This window comes from Talpa europaea, assembly GCF_964194135.1.
Source record: "Talpa europaea genome assembly, chromosome: 15".
Taxonomy (NCBI): Eukaryota; Metazoa; Chordata; class Mammalia; order Eulipotyphla; family Talpidae; genus Talpa; species Talpa europaea.
Window position 1 is genome coordinate 68,029,369 of NC_140083.1, and position 18,706 is coordinate 68,048,074.

Below are 18,706 nucleotides of genomic sequence, written 5' to 3' on the forward strand. Positions count from 1 at the left end.
TACATCATTTTTCATTTTTAAACAATATTTTCTTTCCCCCACCCCCTCAGGTGTAGTCCCCTTAAAGTTTCCTTCACCAATGCACCATGCACATAAATTTAAGAACTGTTTTCAATTGGCTGGTTATGGAAAATGCATAATGGGGTGTAGGACAGGGTTCAGAACAATTTTTAAGTTTCTGGTGTTGTTAAATGGGTGGGTTTTGGTATTCTTTATAGAGATGAGAAGTGTTGGATAGAAGAAGGGAGAGTATATGATTGGGACACTTCCATTTGAAATGTTTATAAGACATCTGCAAAGAAATGTGCCCAAGGATGTTGCAGGCACAAGTCAGAGTTCAGAGAAGAGGCCCAGGTAGAAGGGAAATTCAGGAGACAGCAGCAGAAGTACTATGATGGGAGCCATGTGTGAGGATCTCAATGGGGAGACAGGTGCTTAGAAGCCTAAAACAGAACTCTTAGGAACCCATCAAGATGTAGAGATTCCATCCTCAAATGAGAAAGACAAAACAAGAGTGTCAAAGAGGTGAGAAGAAATCTAGAAGTCTTAAGAAAGTTAACAGTTGGGACTGGGAAGGACACAGAGGTTAAGATTATCAAATATAGCCCAGAGGCCACACAAATGGCGAAAGTATTCCTTAGGATTACCGATACTAAATCATTACGAATTTTAGCAAAATTAATGTCAGTTAGTGGAACTGGCAGGAACCAGAGTGCTTTCTGGAGGACACCTGAATGTCAGCTGAGAAACTTAAATCAGTGAAGAGACCTCATTTTCTCTAAATCTGGCTGTGGAGGAAAAAATGTAAGCAGATTGTCAGTTTTGCTTGTCTGGTGTTGGTTATAATACTGAGAGAGACTTGAACATGGAAATGCTAGTGCCTGGGGTGAGATGCACATTCACATCTCAGGCAGTGCCCTCTAAGAGCTAATCCCACATTGCTTCACACTAAGCACACATGGCTGCCAATAGAGCTGAGGTGTGTGTCACTGAAACTTGGGTGTTCATTCTCTCTAAATAACGCGTTTCTCTTTCTTTTTAGCTGATGGCATTCTCACACCCATATTTGCAGAACAGGCTATAGTGGAAACAGTAAGAACAAAGTTTCCAGAGACTTGGCTATGGAACCTCGTTAGGGTCAAGTGAGCTCTTAACAATTTTCTTTCCTATGTGTCTTTATTTCAATTTTCATTTTGATTTTCTTTCTTAAACTTTATTTCTGGATATATAAAGCAGTGCCAAATTTGTAAAAATATGTAACATCACCTTTTTTTGCATTTATTTGTAACTGTACAACTGAGGGTACTCAGAGACCCCAAACTGTAAAGGGGAAAAACCCATTTTGCACATTCTAAAGGGTCCAAGCATCCATGCACATAAAAACAGAGAAAGCATTTAGAGTTAATATTGATATGTTAACATCTGTATTTGCCATTGTGTCAGACTCCCAGACTTTAAACTATACTACAAAGCCATAATCATCAAAACTGCATGGTATTGGAACAAGAACAGACATACAGACCAATGGAATCGAATAGAAAATCCAGAAATAAACCCACAGATTTATGGTCAACTAATCTTTGACAAAGGAGCAAAGACTATGCATTGGAGCAAAGAAAGTTTGTTCAATAAATGGTGCTGGGAAAACTGGGTCGCTACATGCAAAAGAATGAAGCTTGACCATCACCTCACACCATACACAAAAATCAACTCAAAATGGATTAAAGAACTAGACATAAGACCTGAAACCATAAAATATATAGAAGGAAATATAGGCAAAACACTACATGATTTGCACATCAAAGACATCTTTACAGACACATCACCCAAAGCAGTGATAGTGAAGGCAAAGATAAACAGCTGGGACTATATCAAATTAAAGAGCTTTTGCACAGCAAAAGAGACAATAACAAAAACAAAGAGAAACCCCACCAACTGGGAGAACATTTTTGCACCCAACACTAATGATAAAGGACTGATCACAAAAATCTGCAAAGAGCTGATGAGACTCAACAACAACAAAGAAAATAATCCAGTCAAAAAATGGGCAGAAGAGCTTAAAAGAAACTTCTCTGAAGAGGAAATGCAAATGGCCAACAGGCATATGAAAAAATGTTCAACATCACTTGTCATCAGGGAAATGCAAATCAAAACTACCATGAGATACCATCTTACACCAGTGAGAATGGCACATATTAAAAAAACTAGCAACAACAAATGTTGGCGAGGGTGTGGAGAAAAAGGAACTCTTCTGCACTGTTGGTGGGAGTGCAAACTGGTCCAACCACTGTGGAAAGCTGTGTGGAGATTTCTGGACCTACTAAACATAGAGCTTCCATATGACCCAGCAATTCCACTCCTAGGTATGTACCCAAAGGACACAGAAACATCAATTCCAAAGAACACCTGCACCCCTATGTTTATAGCAGCACTGTTTACAATAGCTAAGCTTTGGAAACAACCCAAATGCCCAAAAATAGATGACTGGATCAAGAAGATGTGGTACATATATACCATGGAATATTACTCAGCATTCAAAAAAGATAAACACATGCAATTTGCTGCAACATGGATGGCGCTGGAAGGGATCATGCTCAGCGAAATAAGCCAAAAAGAAAAAGAAAAATACCGGATGGTCTCACTCATAGCAGGAATCTAGAAAACTTAAATAATGGACCAGGAAAATGAATAACTATAAGAAAGTGAAAATCAAAATCAACAAAAAACTATGAACCAGAGACACTTTTAGGGGGGCGGGGGCGGGAGGGGAGGGATTGGGGTCAGAATGGGGGGCTGCAATTGTATGGGGAATATAACAATAAAATTTATTAAAAAAAAAAAAAAAAATAAAAATAAAAAAAAAAATAAAAAAAAAAAAAAAAAAAAAAAAAAAAAAAAATAAAAACAGAGAAAGCAGACACTTAGTGTGAAAGATCTTCATCTTTCACTGGTGTGGAGAGAGACAGAGACAGACAGATAGACAGAGACAGACAGAGAGAGAGAGAGGGTGAGGAGGAGAAAAGATTTCAAATAACAGACTCCTGATCAGACTCTAAATATTACCCATCCCTTGTGGGCAAATGCCAGTTAAACAGGCTTCAAGCAAAGTGGGCAGGCCAAGGTTCAAGTGCTTGCCACAAGTCTAAGGCACCTTCAGGTCAGGACACACGAGAAAGGGGCTAGGCAGGTACCGGAGGAGGACAGAGAAACCTGAAATTCAAAATGCACCATATGCTCCACTATGACGCCAGGATAGTGGTTGTCATTTCTCTGCCAAAAATGCTAAAACCACCAGGAACAAGGAGCAAGTGCAGCTTCCCCGCATGTCTCTCACCCACATGCCTCTTCTCCAGTGTCTCTTCCTTCAATCTATCTTCCATATATCTCTCTCCACGTGTCTCTCCTGCCTCCTGTGTTCCAACTGCAATATCTATCTGCTTCACCCCTTCCTCCTTCCCGTTTGGGAAGCCTGGTTCACTGCATGCTGGGAGTTGTAATCCAAGGTTCTGAGATGTCACCAGCGGGACAATGGGGGCGGAGTTCATAAAGAACATCATTCACTGGCCTGGAGTTTGCTCCTCACTGTTCCACTGACAAAATGATGACCTATTTTTTCCCTCTGGCATTGTTTCTCTATTAATTTCATGCAGGTACATATAAGCTACCTCAATTTTTAAATAATAATGTGATATTTAAAGAAATATTCAGAACAGATGTGATGCTATACTTCTCAATCATACACAGAACCATAAACCATTTAAAAAAAAATGTGATCTTTTGAATGTTAAATTTTTTAAAAATCCAGCGCTCAAGATCTGTATCTAATGTCCTGTCTAACACTATAATTCATTTTCAACCTTCAGTTAATTCCTTTTTGCTTACTCTGGATTAAATTTAGGTTCCTGCTTTAGACAAAGCATGTCATTTACCAATAATCTATCCTTGCAGTTCCTCAGGCTCAACAGACCTTTCATTCTCCATCCCTGATACTCTAACACAATGGAAGGCCAACAGCTTCTGTGTAAATGGTGATTATGGATTTGGCATCTCATCAACAGCCACCCTAGAAGTCTTTCAACCTTTCTTTGTTGAAATGACCTTCCCCTTCTCTGTTGTTCGAAATGAACGATCTGATTTGATTGTCAATGTCTTCAGCTACCTGAATACCTGTGTAGAGGTGAGTGCTTCTTTTAACCTGGAGGCAAATGAACAAGGGCAAAACATTCCTTAATATATTCTTTCACTACTGCCATATTATTTTTATTCTCAACTGCAAAATTGTCCTCTAAAGGGATAAGGCTTGTTTCCATATTACCCAAATGAAAACAATTACTTTAACGCACAGCAATGATTTAAATACTGCTTTGAGAATGTCATTCCATAATGATATGTGTTCTACCATATTTATCATGTAACAAGTGGAGTCATTTAGTATCTTTTATTTTTGCAAACTTAAAACAAAATAGATATGGGGGCCTCCCCGGTGGCTCAGTGGTTGAGTGCTGGGTTGTGAAGCTACCCGCAGCCTCTACAGCGCCGGTTCGATCCCCGGCCACAGGGCGAGGGTCCCACATGGTGCGCAGACCTTGCGGCTGCCTGATGCTCCCCTCAGCAGCGTACTTCATCAGTTTGCCTGCTCTGCTCTCCGCTCTGGCTCTGGTGAATTCTCTCACCCTCCCGCGCTTCTGACTGTACCCAGTGCTTGTATAAATAAATAAATAAATCTTTAAAAAAAAAATAGATACAGCAGCATTTTTCCAAAATGGGAAAAGGAGTAAAAGCAAAGTATTTATAGTGCTACCCTTGATGCATAATTATTTTTTTAGATTTCTGTTCAACTGGAAAGATCTCAGAATTTTGAGGCAAATATCAGCACCTCTAAAAACAATAGGAATGAAGTTATCCAAGCTGGAGAGAAGAAAACCTATATCTGGACTCTTCTACCTAAGAACTTAGGTAAGCAACTGTGTGTCTATGGCATTCTTTCATGGAAAGCCAGCCCATTTTTTTTTGCCTCTCCTTATTGTCTTCAAATCCCCTATACAATTTTCTCCCTCATATTCTTTTTTTTTTTTCAATTTATCCATAATTCTTTGTGGTTTTTACAATAAAACTAAGTTCTAGGTCATTAAAAAAAGAATGAGGCAGGATAAGGATATATATGATTCATACACTTTCCCAGGATATTTAATTATGGATTTAGCATAATTAAATATGCCCAGTAGGGCACAAAGTCTTCATTTTGGCACTGGAGAACAGGCAAGGATGGGTTTGGGGAAGGCCATTTGAGTCTTATTCTTTAATGTCTTTTAAACTGTAGTAGAATGTTGTCCTCTATGCATTCTTCCTTTTACCCAATTACAATCCCTTCTCCATACTCCCTCCAATATAAAGAATAATTGCTAAACCATCTGACATCCTTACCATAAAATACACTTATTAACTTAAAACAGCAAATAACTTTACATTTTTTTAATGAGACCTATAAGAGAAAATCTAAACATCTATTCTCTTTCTCTTTACCTGATCTACTCTCACACTCTTTGGCACTTGCTATTCATCTGCCTGAAATATTCTTGCCACAATTACTCTACTGGATAAATCATTCTTTAAGGTGTCAGTTTATACTTCCTTTCATTGGAAATAGCCCTCTCATTCTTGATTATTCTTTATAAAAATTATCAATTAAAAATCCTCTTTTCATAATCTAATTTCTGGTTGCTAATGCTTGGGTAGAACAATCATCCTTCATTTGTGTAAAAATTTAATGTAATTGAAATGCAATTGAAATGCTAATTTGCATGACCTATCAAGTCCATCCATCATATCCCAAATGAAAGCCTTATTTTCACTAATGTTGCCCAATTCTTTTAGTCCTCGCTTGCTCTGTCACCTGTCATCATGAACTTATGTCACCCAAACAAAAATTGCTCCTCACTCTAAATGATTGCTAGGAGTTGCAAATTTACTAAATATATCATGAAACACCAAAAAAACTCAACACTGGATGGGGATTAAGCAACGATATGAGCATTGTCTCGGTGCATGTGCTATCTGCAATACAGAAAACAAATCTGAAAATATATTGTTGGAAATATTAGGAAAGGGAAAAGTTAAAGCATTTAGTAAATAAAGAATGCTAAATGTAATGGCTGCAGAGTAGTCATTATCACTAATTAAAACAAATTGAGTCATTAAAATTTCCTTTATTTCATATCCCATATTCCCTGTATTAACTTAGCAGCACAGAGCTTATTTATGAGATCATTTTAGTTCACCTGTGACACTGGTCTTCTTAGGACCAATTTTCCCATTAATGTTTAGTCCTCTCATTTTTTTCTAAGCACACAAGGTCTTCAAAAATCTTACCCTGAAAACTGATACAGAAATACTTACCAACTTGCATGATTTTATGACACTGAGTAGAGGATAAAATTCTATTAGTGTAATAGCAAAGACTTACTAAAAAGAAGCAGAGAAAATAGAACACCCAAACAAGAAGAAAAGTATATTAATTAACATATTGGCATATTGGCATGCAGGTAATATTAAGCCAGAAGAATTATCTTTTTCTTTCTTGTAATTTTTATAAGTAAAGAAACTAGAGGTCAGTTTTAATTACATGACCTATGAGATCACAGTGTTAAAAACAATAGATCCCTTGCTGACTTGATTTAAATCCAGTGCCTTTTCCATTATATCATATTTTATTATCTTTGTTTGATCTTAGGAAAAATTAAAAGCTTTGGTTATCATGTTATGTTCCTATGTTGTCATATATAACCTTTATAAACTATCAATATAAAGGAATTGTCTTGTTTCACTTTGCAAAATATTATCTTTCTTTGAAATTTTTTTGAGTTCTTATTTAATATAAGGAATCATGAAACAGGAAAATCAGAATATATCAAAGTATCTCCAGGCAGGAGAAAGAGTAACTTTAATTTAAGTACGATAACTGAATTCAGTTCATCCAATTCAAGATGTGGTTTATAGACTAATCATTTTCCATGGTAAAGAGAGAAGTTTCTAATTTTACTCGTATTTGGGAATGTTTTCTAGGTAAAGTCAATATCACGGTAGTTGCAGAGTCCAAACAAAGCAGTGCTTGCCCACACAAAGCAAATGAGCAGGAAAATCTAAACTGGAAAGATACTGTGGTTAAGAGTTTGTTGGTAAAGGTATGTACATATAAAGCTGTCAGACTCGTCCAGGTAAGAACCAGATAGTATCTAATTGGTTAAATATTAAAAAAAAAAAATTCTCAAAGAGACTTAATTCATTGATGATAGTTTCTGTTGACCAAAGACATGCCATTTTAAAAATGAATTAAAACAGCAATAAAATTCATCTTTTCTTTAATATATACCTGACCCCTGATCCTAAAACTTAACACTTGAAACAGACTTGATGATTTTGGGTTTGATCCTGACCAGTGACATTTCTAATATACCTATTCTACTTCCTTCCCTCATCTTAATGGATCTCAAATCCGAGACATACCTACTTGTCCTCACTCCTATGTGGTTCCTATCATCCTCAGAAAGAATTAGTTTTCAGGGGAACGTTCTTACCTCACCTCTTGGCATGTTCCTACTCTGCTATACTTCCATTTGTCTCCTGGAAATGCTAGGCTGGATCAAATAAGTGTCCTGAAATGACAAAGTTATCTCTACCTGTGCTAAGTAAATACAGGCTCTAAAATGGGTGTGGGTGATGTACAGTGACTTCCAGGTGAAAACAGAGAGGGATATAGAATGGACAATCTCCCAGAGACAAATCTGTGCCAGCTATGCCTATGTGAACTGGTATTTGATTATTTTTCCTTTATGGAAAGATGACCCAGACTCACAATTTTATGCTTGATTTTTTTGTTTGTTCTTAAACAGTGTGAAGGTATTGAAAAAGAAGTGACTCAAAGTTTCCTTGTCTGTGCAAAAGGTAAGAGGATCTGTTAGATGGTCAAATTAGTCCTAAAGAAAACTGACCAACAGGGTCTATTTATTTTGCTCTTTCCACATTCATTCACTTGCTATACTGAGTCCCTTAGTGATTTTTATTTATTTTATTCCCTTAGTCATTTTATTCTAGTGATTTTATAAAATCCTCTACTAGAGGATGGCTTTATTTCATGTCCTGTCTTCATTGTATAATTTTACCAAACAAAAAGTCTTTTGATGAGATTGATGAGATTCTTTTTAGGTCACTTATGATATTTATCTGCCTCAGTCTATTTTTCCCTATTTTTGACATGCAATTGTGGCACAGCAATGGACAGTGGAAAACCAGGATTATGCCCCAGTAGTGCATAATCTTTTTTTTTTGCACTCTTTACATGAAACAACACTCTGTAAGTCACTGCCCCTGAACCACGTGCTTTATGACCTTCACCAGTTTTATTGATTGATGATGATCTGATTTTAATGCCTAATAGGGGTCTCCATGGATTAACTTTTGTTTGTGCTATTTTTTATATTAACTTCAGTTGTTTCTTCTATGTTTTCATACATTAATAGCTTAGGCACTAAACTAATAGAGAATAGGAGCCATTATTATATAGATTTACATACCAGTTTCTTTTTTTTTAAAGATTTATTTATTTATTTATTTATACAAGAACCCAGGTACAGGCCAGATGCGAGGGAGGGTGAGAGGATTCACCAGAGCCAGAGTGGGGAACAGAACAGGCAGATGGACGAAATACACTGCTGAGGGGAGCAGCGGAGCGGGCAAGGCAGGAGAGGTCTGCCACACCACGTGGAACCCCTGTTGGCCAGCGGGGATCGAACTGGCAATGTGGAGACTGCGGACAGCTTCACAGCGCTGTGCTCAACCGCCTGCGCCACCAGGGAGGCCCTCCCTATATACAACTTTCTGAATGTATTGTTACCCTAAACTAGATCAAAACCTCAATTTTATCTAACCAGCAACTTATAAAATAAAAACAAATGATGGAATGAATTTCCTAATATCTCTGTCCCACAAATCTGTTGTTATTGTTTAGAAAAGGAAGTCATCACTTTATATTACTGATGTTTTCTTTCCAGGTACCAAAGTCTCCAAGCAAATTGTCTTAGACTTGCCAAAAAATGTAATAGAAGGATCAGCCAGGGCCTTTTTCAGTGTTGTGGGTAAGGTGATTAAATTTTGTGCTTCATAGTGATGTGAAAGTTTTGATTAAGGTGGTCTCAAAAGAAAATCCTTAAAAACAGGAAGGAGAGATTTTCTCACACTACCAACTGCAGGGCATTATTGTTGAGGATTATCTTCTATGCTTGTTTCCATATGAGATCTGAAGGGATTACAGTTCCATTTTCCAAATCTGTGTTCCTAAGACCCACTTATTTTGAGGAATGATAACTAGTATTTAGAAAACAAAGGGTTCTATTATAACTCATTAATCTGAAATATTAAATTCCCCTTTGGCAAATCAGAATAAATACTGGTTATTAAAAATGCTGGGAATTTCCTCATTAATGGGAAAAATCTGTTTTACAAAAGTCAAACTTCTTTGTCTATCATCAACATTAGCATTTGGGGAGTAGGAACAGATTACAGTTTATAGTGTCAGTTTCTCAAAAACCAAATAAGCACAAAAACAAGCAAACACTTGCATTCCTAAACCCCACTTTCATGCTCCCCTCCTCCACCCAGTAAGACTTTCAGGAATATGTGTCATAACAGAACCCTGTTAACTTCACACATCTTCCTGCCTATCTCCTGCTTAGAATTACTTCATAAAAAATTTCCTTGTCATTGAAATTCTGTTATTGCTGCTCACAAACATTAAATTCAATCAAAACATCAATAGCTTTGCAACATCAATATTTTTAATATGTTTGCATTGCAACAAACATTTCGGCTAATGGATTTCACCCATATTGATTTCCATGGGAAAGGTTAGTCTGACACTGAAATAATTAAAAAAAAAAAAACAGGGATTATTGGTTTGGAATTTTCAAGGAGATAGAAGTATAAAAATTGGTTATTGACTGAAAAACAAAACAACAAAAAAAAACTTTCCTTGTTTCCACCTTCTAGACTCAATTTTAAATGTTTCTTGTTTCCACTATGCCTCTTTTATCTATTGTCATTAGTACCGAGATGCCAACTTTCAGCAATAGTAATGATCTACTTTTTCTATCTTTAGGAGATATTCTAGGACTTGCAACGCAAAATCTAAAGAATCTTCTCCAGACGCCCAGTGGATACACTATATTGGCAGGAGAGGAAAATATTGCTCGACTCGCATCTGATGCCTATCTCCTTGACTATCTGAAATCTACTCGACAATTGACAGAGGAAGTTAAATCTAAGATTTTCTTTTCCTTTTCTAGTGGTGAGATGATTTAAATAAATTCTGTGTATAATAAATAAATTATAGAATATTTATAGGACTACAACTTTATAGAATAGTTGTTGCTAATACGAACATGTCATAAAGCTGTTGTTACGAGGTAGTCTTGAAGAAAAAATGAATCTGAATTGGGGTACTCAGAGTCTTTGCTATATTTTTAGTTTTTATTACTTTTTTACTACAAAATCTATGTAGTCATATAGCCTCACAATTTTTTCCATTTCAAAGAAGTGATTTGTCTGTACAAAAGGGTCTATAAACCTTGTAAAATGTGTTATCAAGAAAAAGTTCAAGGGTATAATGTCTTTTGGTCTTTTTTTTTTTAGAAAGATAACAGTGAAGTAAAATAAAGGAAAGGTATTTAACAATTAGTGGTGCCAATTATTGAGCTAGACACTGTCACATGTCATATCTTATTTGTTATTAAAATACTATAAGGTAGGAGTTATTTTTCTCTCTCACTATGAAGGGAGAAGCTGAGCTTCAGAAATAAAAATTGAAATGATCATCCTGGTAGTTTAGGTCTGACATTAAAACTCAGGGCTTGCACTACCCCATCCTTTTTCTCCTAACTTTCTTAGATTAAAATAATAATAATTTTCTACAATGTTATATTTTAGGTTATCAAAAGCAATTGTCTTTCAAAAACTCTGATGGATCATATAGAGTGTTTTGGCTGAGCAATGATGAAGGAAGCACATGGTAAGAAATGACAATTTTAAATAATAAAGGAATTATCTAGGAGGGCTGGTGAGGGAAGAGATTTGAGTGAAGTGGGAATTAGAAACAAATTACATATCAAATTAACAGAGGAAATCACACAAAACTAAAATATTTGATTATTACAATTCTAATGCAATAATATATCTGTGGTCTCATGGAAATGTGATTAGGACTCTGATCATTTAATGACATATACATGGAATAAATGAAATATATATATCCCCAATATATGGAAAAATATATACATGCATACACACACACATACATACATACACACACACACACACACACCATTCCAAAGCTTGCTAATTCCATGGAAAATGGCAGGTCTTATTCTACATTCTGAATCTATGCCCATATAGATTCAGGAGACTAAACTCCTAAGGCCCAAAACATCTAATTGCATCTGATTACACCCATTCTGTCTCCACATATGGATAATACAGTGGAGCAAGAACTGTGTGGATAAACATTAGAAATTACCTATCTTCTTTTCATATACCCATCATATGCCTATCTTATTTTCACAAGTTATACTGTTCATAACATCTTATTGGCACAAACCCACTATCAATCAACTCATTGCAAAAACCTATATGATGCTACAAACCAATGTTATATCAATAAAAATAAATGTTAACGATCATGCTATAATCAACATTAGCTAAATTCAGTGTATCCATTACCCAAAGGGAACAATGACAACACATGAATTGAGTAGACACCATCATCATTCTTTTCATACCTAACTTTTGTCTAACCAGCAATTTGCATTACAGGCTCAGTGCTTTTACTTTTAAGACATTAGAGGAAATAAAGAAACATGTTTTCATCGATGAACAAATTCAAAAGCAGACCTTAATCTGGCTGTCAAGCAAACAGAAAAGCAATGGTTGCTTTAAAAGTGATGGCAAACTTTTCAGCACTGCCTGGGAGGTGAGAGACTAACAGAACTGGGCCGTGCTTGTGCTTGGCATGTCTACCTTCGCTAACTCTGGCCTCCCAAATCTGGAACATGAATATTTTTCTGATGACTGTGTTACCCTTTCTGAGTCTGCTCTCATTATAAGGCACTAGTGCCCTGGTCAGCAGCCTCATTACTATCGCCTTTAACCACAGCCTGAATGGGACTCATGAGCACATTGTTTGCCTTCTGCAGTCCTTTCATAGAACCAGTCCTCTTCAGCAGATGAACTGGAAATAGGGGAGCATGAAGAGAAAAGGAACTGAGAGAGGAAACATTCATAAATTTGGAGCCAGGCAATATATTAAGGGAGGGAGCCTTGAATAGGTAGTTCATCTAATTTGTGGATAGCAAGCAAGCCCATGAAAAGGATCTGGGGATTTATACCATTTAATGATGCACTCTTCTAACTGCTTTTGAAGTCAAACTATGAGAATCTTGTTTGCCCTTGGTCAAAATACATCTGGTATGAAGTATGTTTTTGACAATACCCACTCCTCCTCTTTTCCTGCCTCTGTTTAGTTAAATCTTCTCATTTCCTTTCTTTGAGGTAGATGTTCACCTCCATCCCATGGTATCTTCCCTAGCCTCCATGTTTTGCCTTAGAAACACAATCTCCAATCATGATATTTCAGCAGGCTTTGACATTCCCTGAAATATTCTGGACTTTTCCTTGGTATACTTCTGAACTGCCACGCCTCTTCTTGGGTTTTGGAATATAAAGTTAATTTACTTCAAAATATGAATGAATAGCAACCCTGTATGGTATTTAATTTTAATGTGAATTATTTTCAAATTACTTTACTCGTATGTCATATGGAGAAATGATCTTAAATTATTCCAAACCTAATCTTCACAATGGTGGGGGAGGGAGGACTTGACAAAAAAGATCTCTTGTTCTTACATAGAAAAAAAGGAGACTTGGGCCTCCCCTGGTGGCACAGGCGGTTGAGCGCAGTGCTGTGAAGCTGTCCGCAGCCTTTGCAGCACTGGTGCAATCCCAGCCGGCCAGCGAGGGTCCCACATGGCAAGGCAGACCTCTCCTGTCTCGCCCGCTGCTCCCCTCAGCAGTGTATTTTGTCAGTCTGCCTGTTCCGTTCCCCACTCTGTCTCTGGTGCATCCTCTCATCAACCACGTGTCTGGGCCTGTACCCCAGTTCTTGTATGCAGAAATAAATAAATCTTTAAAAAAAAAGAAAAAAGAAAAAAAGTAGACTTTTACATATTCTTCTCTAAAACATCTCCTCCACATCATTCTTCTTGGATTCATTAGTAATCACTACTTCAATTTGTCTGACCTTACTCAATCCTTTTCTGTGATATTGTGTGTGAGTGTGTGTGTGTGTGTGTTTTCAATTGGGAGGGACAAAAAGCAAGGGAAAAATAATGCTGATCCAACTTATCATTTAAGTGTGTTGGCCCCTACATCTTGAGTGACCACCATCTGCAGGTATTTCACTTTGAAAATGGAGCTCCCCAGGGACATTCCCTCTGAAGAACAGAGGTCAGCTTTTAATTAAATGAAAAAATGAAGTTTATACTTGAATGCAATTTGCATCAGTATCACTAGAGCACCCTCTAAAATTCATTTCCTTGTATCTTATTCTCTGACTTTTAAAATCATAATATTTTGTGTGGATACTGGTTTATTTAATTCTTAAGTACCCCCACTGAAATTTACACACAGCTTGAAAACCAAATAAATTAGGAATGGTTTTCTAATTTTACACAGAAAGAATCTGAGTCCTGATCACTGTCACCTCCCACTATACTTTTCTAGGAATGTTCAGGAAGCTTCACAGCAACTTTCTGCTCTGCCCCATCATAAATATTGTTTGCTTTTCTAAATCAACACCAAATACAGTAAAATAGTCATATGAACTGTTTGGAATTCATGCTTAATGCCAGGTCATATAAATATGATTACAGGTGTCATTAAGTGTACTTGAGGTTCACTGTGTGTTTTATTTCATTATTATGGTGACTCTTGATGGATTATCACTCAGATAGCATGGTTATTGACTAACTCAAAAAATACACAACCTCAAGTGTTTTTTTTTTTTTTTTGTTTTTTTTTTTATAAATTTTATTGTTATATTCCCCATACAATTGCAGCCCCCCATTCTGACCCCAATCCCTCCCCTCCCGCCCCCGCCCCCCTAAAAGTGTCTCTGGTTCATAGTTTTTTGTTGATTTTGATTTTCACTTTCTTATAGTTATTCATTTTCCTGGTCCCTTATTTAAGTTTTCTAGATTCCTGCTATGAGTGAGACCATCCGGTATTTTTCTTTTTCTTTTTGGCTTATTTCGCTGAGCATGATCCCTTCCAGCGCCATCCATGTTGCAGCAAATTGCATGTGTTTATCTTTTTTGAATGCTGAGTAATATTCCATGGTATATATGTACCACATCTTCTTGATCCAGTCATCTATTTTTGGGCATTTGGGTTGTTTCCAAAGCTTAGCTATTGTAAACAGTGCTGCTATAAACATAGGGGTGCAGGTGTTCTTTGGAATTGATGTTTCTGTGTCCTTTGGGTAAATACCTAGGAGTGGAATTGCTGGGTCATATGGAAGCTCTATGTTTAGTAGGTCCAGAAATCTCCACACAGCTTTCCACAGTGGTTGGACCAGTTTGCACTCCCACCAACAGTGCAGAAGAGTTCCTTTTTCTCCACACCCTCGCCAACATTTGTTGTTGCTAGTTTTTTTAATATGTGCCATTCTCACTGGTGTAAGATGGTATCTCATGGTAGTTTTGATTTGCATTTCCCTGATGACAAGTGATGTTGAACATTTTTTCATATGCCTGTTGGCCATTTGCATTTCCTCTTCAGAGAAGTTTCTTTTAAGCTCTTCTGCCCATTTTTTGACTGGATTATTTTCTTTGTTGTTGTTGAGACTCATCAGCTCTTTGCAGATTTTTGTGATCAGTCCTTTATCATTAGTGTTGGGTGCAAAAATGTTCTCCCAGTTGGTGGGGTTTCTCTTTGTTTTTGTTATTGTCTCTTTTGCTGTGCAAAAGCTCTTTAATTTGATATAGTCCCAGCTGTTTATCTTTGCCTTCACTATCACAGCTTTGGGTGATGTGTCTGTAAAGATGTCTTTGATGTGCAAATCACGTAGTGTTTCGCCTATATTTCCTTCTATATATTTTATGGTTTCAGGTCTTATGTCTAGTTCTTTAATCCATTTTGAGTTGATTTTTGTGTATGGTGTGAGGTGGTGGTCAAGCTTCATTCTTTTGCATGTAGCGACCCAGTTTTCCCAGCACCATTTATTGAACAAACTTTCTTTGCTCCAATGCATAGTCTTTGCTCCTTTGTCAAAGATTAGTTGACCATAAACCTGTGGGTTTATTTCTGGATTTTCTATTCGATTCCATTGGTCTGTATGTCTGTTCTTGTTCCAATACCATGCGGTTTTGATGATTATGGCTTTGTAGTATAGTTTGAAGTCTGGGAGTCTGATGCCTCCATTCCCTTCTTTTTTTTTCAGGAGAGCTTTGGCTATTCGGGGTTTTTTGTGATTCCATATGAATTTCATCAATAATTGTTCTATTTCTTTGAAGAATGACATTGAAATTTTGATTGGAATAGCATTGAATCTGTATATTGCTTTTGGAAGGATGGCCATTTTAATAATGTTTATTCTTCCAATCCATGAGCAGGGGATGTCTCTCCATTTCTTTGTGTCTTCTTCTATTTCTTTTAACAGTGTTTTATAGTTTTCTTTGTATAGGTCCTTTACCTCTTTTGTTAGATTTATTCCCAAATATTTGATTTTTTTTGTTTCAATAACAAAAGGGATGGTCTTTTTGATTTCTTCTTCTTCAGATTTATTGTTTGTGTATAGGAAGGCTACTGACTTTTGCGTGTTGATTTTGTATCCTGCCACTTTACTGAACTGATTGATGAGTTGAATTAGCTTTTCTGTGGAGTTTTTGGGGTTCTCTATGTATAATATCATATCGTCTGCAAATAGTGATAGTTTGACTTCTTCTTTTCCTATTTGGATTCCTTGGATGTCTTTCTCTTGTCTTATTGCCCTGGCTAGGACTTCCAGTATTATATTGAAAAGCAATGGTGAGAGTGGACATCCTTGTCTTGTTCCAGATCTTAATGGAATTGCTTTCAGCTTTTCACCATTGAGAATGATACTGGCTGTTGGCTTGTCATAGATGGCCTTTATGATGTTGAGGTATGTTCCTTGTATCCCAAGAATTTCAAGGGCTTTTATCATGAATGGGTGTTGCACTTTGTCGAAAGCTTTCTCAGCATCTATTGATATTATCATATCAACCTCAAGTGTTTTTATGAATGGCATTTGTTCCAGTGTTTCTTCCCTTCCTAACTTGGCTTCAGAAAATCAGCTGTTATTTTGTGCCTCTGCTATCCGATATGACTCCTTGTTCCTTTGTGTTTAGGGCGGAAATGAAGAGGATGTCTCACTCACTGCCTATGTAGTTGGAGCATTTCTTGAAGCTGGGCTCAATTTCACTGTATGGATTCCCATTATCTTTTAGTTTCAGTAAATGAAATGCACAAGAAATAGGATTCAGAATGATCTGAAATACTCAGATTAATGACTGATTAATTAATGATTGATTGATTAATGATTAATGAAATATGAAAAATTAATGAAATGTGAAAAAGTACTCAATTCATTATCACTCTTTAAATTGATATTACTCAGACTGATTTGATTCATAGAAACCTTTGGGAGAATATACTTATGCATGCACATGCGCGCACACACACACACACACACACACACGTTTTTCAGAGCATTGCATGTATTTCCTATCTCCTGAAGTTCAGCAATGAACTTCAGTTTAAGAACCCCTGTTCTAAGTATATTTAATGTTCTGCTCATCTAAACAATTCAGTATGTGAACATTTTCAACTTAAGTGTGATTCATTATGGCTACTTTCCAATCCAAAATTCAGATTATCTAATTTAAAAAAATCTACAACTAAGATACTAGAAATATTTAGATTCATTAGTATATCTCGAAAATTATCTTTAGAAATATAAACCTCTATTTTAAGCACCAGAGTAAAATATCTTAGATATTTTATGTTTTTCTACCTAGAAGAAACTTACACTAACTAAAATACGACTGACCAGTATAGACAGGCATTTTCATATTACTTAAATTTTATTTCTCAAATACTAATATTGCCATTAAAATAAATTTCAGGAATATATTTAAAGTATGATATATAAAGCATTTGGGTGTTATTTTAAAATACTTTATTCTTTCTAACTAGTTTCCAGCTCTACGAAATGGATTCTTTTGCCTGGAGGAGGCTTTGAAAAATGATGTCACTAATGGCTACACTCAAGCAATTCTAGCTTATGCTTTTGCATTAGCTGGAAAAGAAAAACAAGTGGAATCTTTACTTCAAATCCTGGATCAATCTGCTACAAAAACAAGTGAGTATTATTATTCCATTATGCTAATAGAGGTGACTGTGAACAAAGTGATGAAACTTAATTAGCATCACAGAGACCTCTTCACTAGTATATTTGTTTTTCTCTTCTGGAATTTTTCAGGGGCCCTTTATCTTTATTTATTTATTTTTTAAGATTTATTTATTTATTTATTTATTTATACAAGCACTGGGTACAGTCAGAAGCACAGGAGGGTGAGAGAATTCACCAGAGCCAGAGCGGGGAGCAGAGCAGGCAGAAGGACCGAAGTACACTGCTGAGGGGAGCAGCGGGCGGCAGGAGAGGTCTGCGCGCCATGTGGGACCCTCCTCCAGTGGCCGGGGAGCAGCCGGGGATCGAACCAGCACTGCAGAGGCTGTGGGCAGCTTGGCAACCCAGCGCTCAACTGCTGCATCACCAGGGAGGCCCGGGGGCCTTTATCTTTAAAGAACATCATATGTTTTCTATTTTCCTCTTCTTCCTTTTGTGCTAGTTTCTTTTCAAATAAGTTACTAAAGGCAATTTAACTTGGTGACCATGACATAAACAAAACAAAAATTACTTGTGAAACAATCACATACCACTTTTGACCTTAAAAAGTGGCAATTTGAAGACTTATAGTTGTTTTGTTTGATTTTGCTGGGGCTGCCATCACAAAATACCACAGAATGAATGGCTTAAACAACAGAAGTTTGATTTTTTCACAGTTCTGAAGGCTAGCAGTCCATGATCAAGGTATTGACAGATATGATCTTTTCTAGTAACTTCTCTTCTTGTCATTAGAAGAAGGTCATTTTCTTCCTCTCTCTTCACATGTGTGGGAACATCCCTGGGGCCTCTTCAGCAAGTCCAAATTTCCTCTTTTAATACAGATACCAGTCATATTGGATTAGGCCCACAGTAAGGGTTTCATTGTATCTTAATTGGCTCTTTAAAAGCCCAGTCTCCAAATAAAGTCACATTCTGAGGTATGGCGTATAGGGCACTTGAACACTAGGCATGATTCAGCCCTTAATAGAGACCAAAATGGAATTTGCATCCTTTTATGTGTAGTCAGTGTGTTGTTTTTTTTTTTTTAAGATTGATTTATTTTTATACAAGAGCTAGGTACAGGCGCCGGAGGGTGAAAAGATTCACCAGAGACAGAGCAGAGAGCAGAACAGGCAGAAGACGGAAATACACTACTGAGGGGAGCAGAGGGCGAGGCAGGAGAGGTCTGCCACACCA

The 18,706-nt window shown here is 36.8% G+C and overlaps 1 protein-coding gene across 1 annotated transcript in view; it reads left to right on the top strand.

The window, feature by feature from the left end:
* LOC311185445 (ovostatin homolog 2-like) overlaps window positions 1–18,706 on the top strand; it is a gene marked incomplete at both ends in the record, with an annotated part of 44,841 nt that overhangs the window by 21,040 nt on the left and 5,095 nt on the right. The window contains 11 exons of the mRNA XM_084256071.1: window positions 1,043–1,142; window positions 3,949–4,177; window positions 4,827–4,956; window positions 7,063–7,181; window positions 7,890–7,941; window positions 9,048–9,131; window positions 10,151–10,339; window positions 10,978–11,059; window positions 11,860–12,016; window positions 16,470–16,544; window positions 17,317–17,482. Coding sequence (XP_084112197.1) covers window positions 1,043–1,142; window positions 3,949–4,177; window positions 4,827–4,956; window positions 7,063–7,181; window positions 7,890–7,941; window positions 9,048–9,131; window positions 10,151–10,339; window positions 10,978–11,059; window positions 11,860–12,016; window positions 16,470–16,544; window positions 17,317–17,482 — 1,383 coding nt within the window. The remainder of the gene's footprint in view (window positions 1–1,042; window positions 1,143–3,948; window positions 4,178–4,826; window positions 4,957–7,062; window positions 7,182–7,889; window positions 7,942–9,047; window positions 9,132–10,150; window positions 10,340–10,977; window positions 11,060–11,859; window positions 12,017–16,469; window positions 16,545–17,316; window positions 17,483–18,706) is intronic.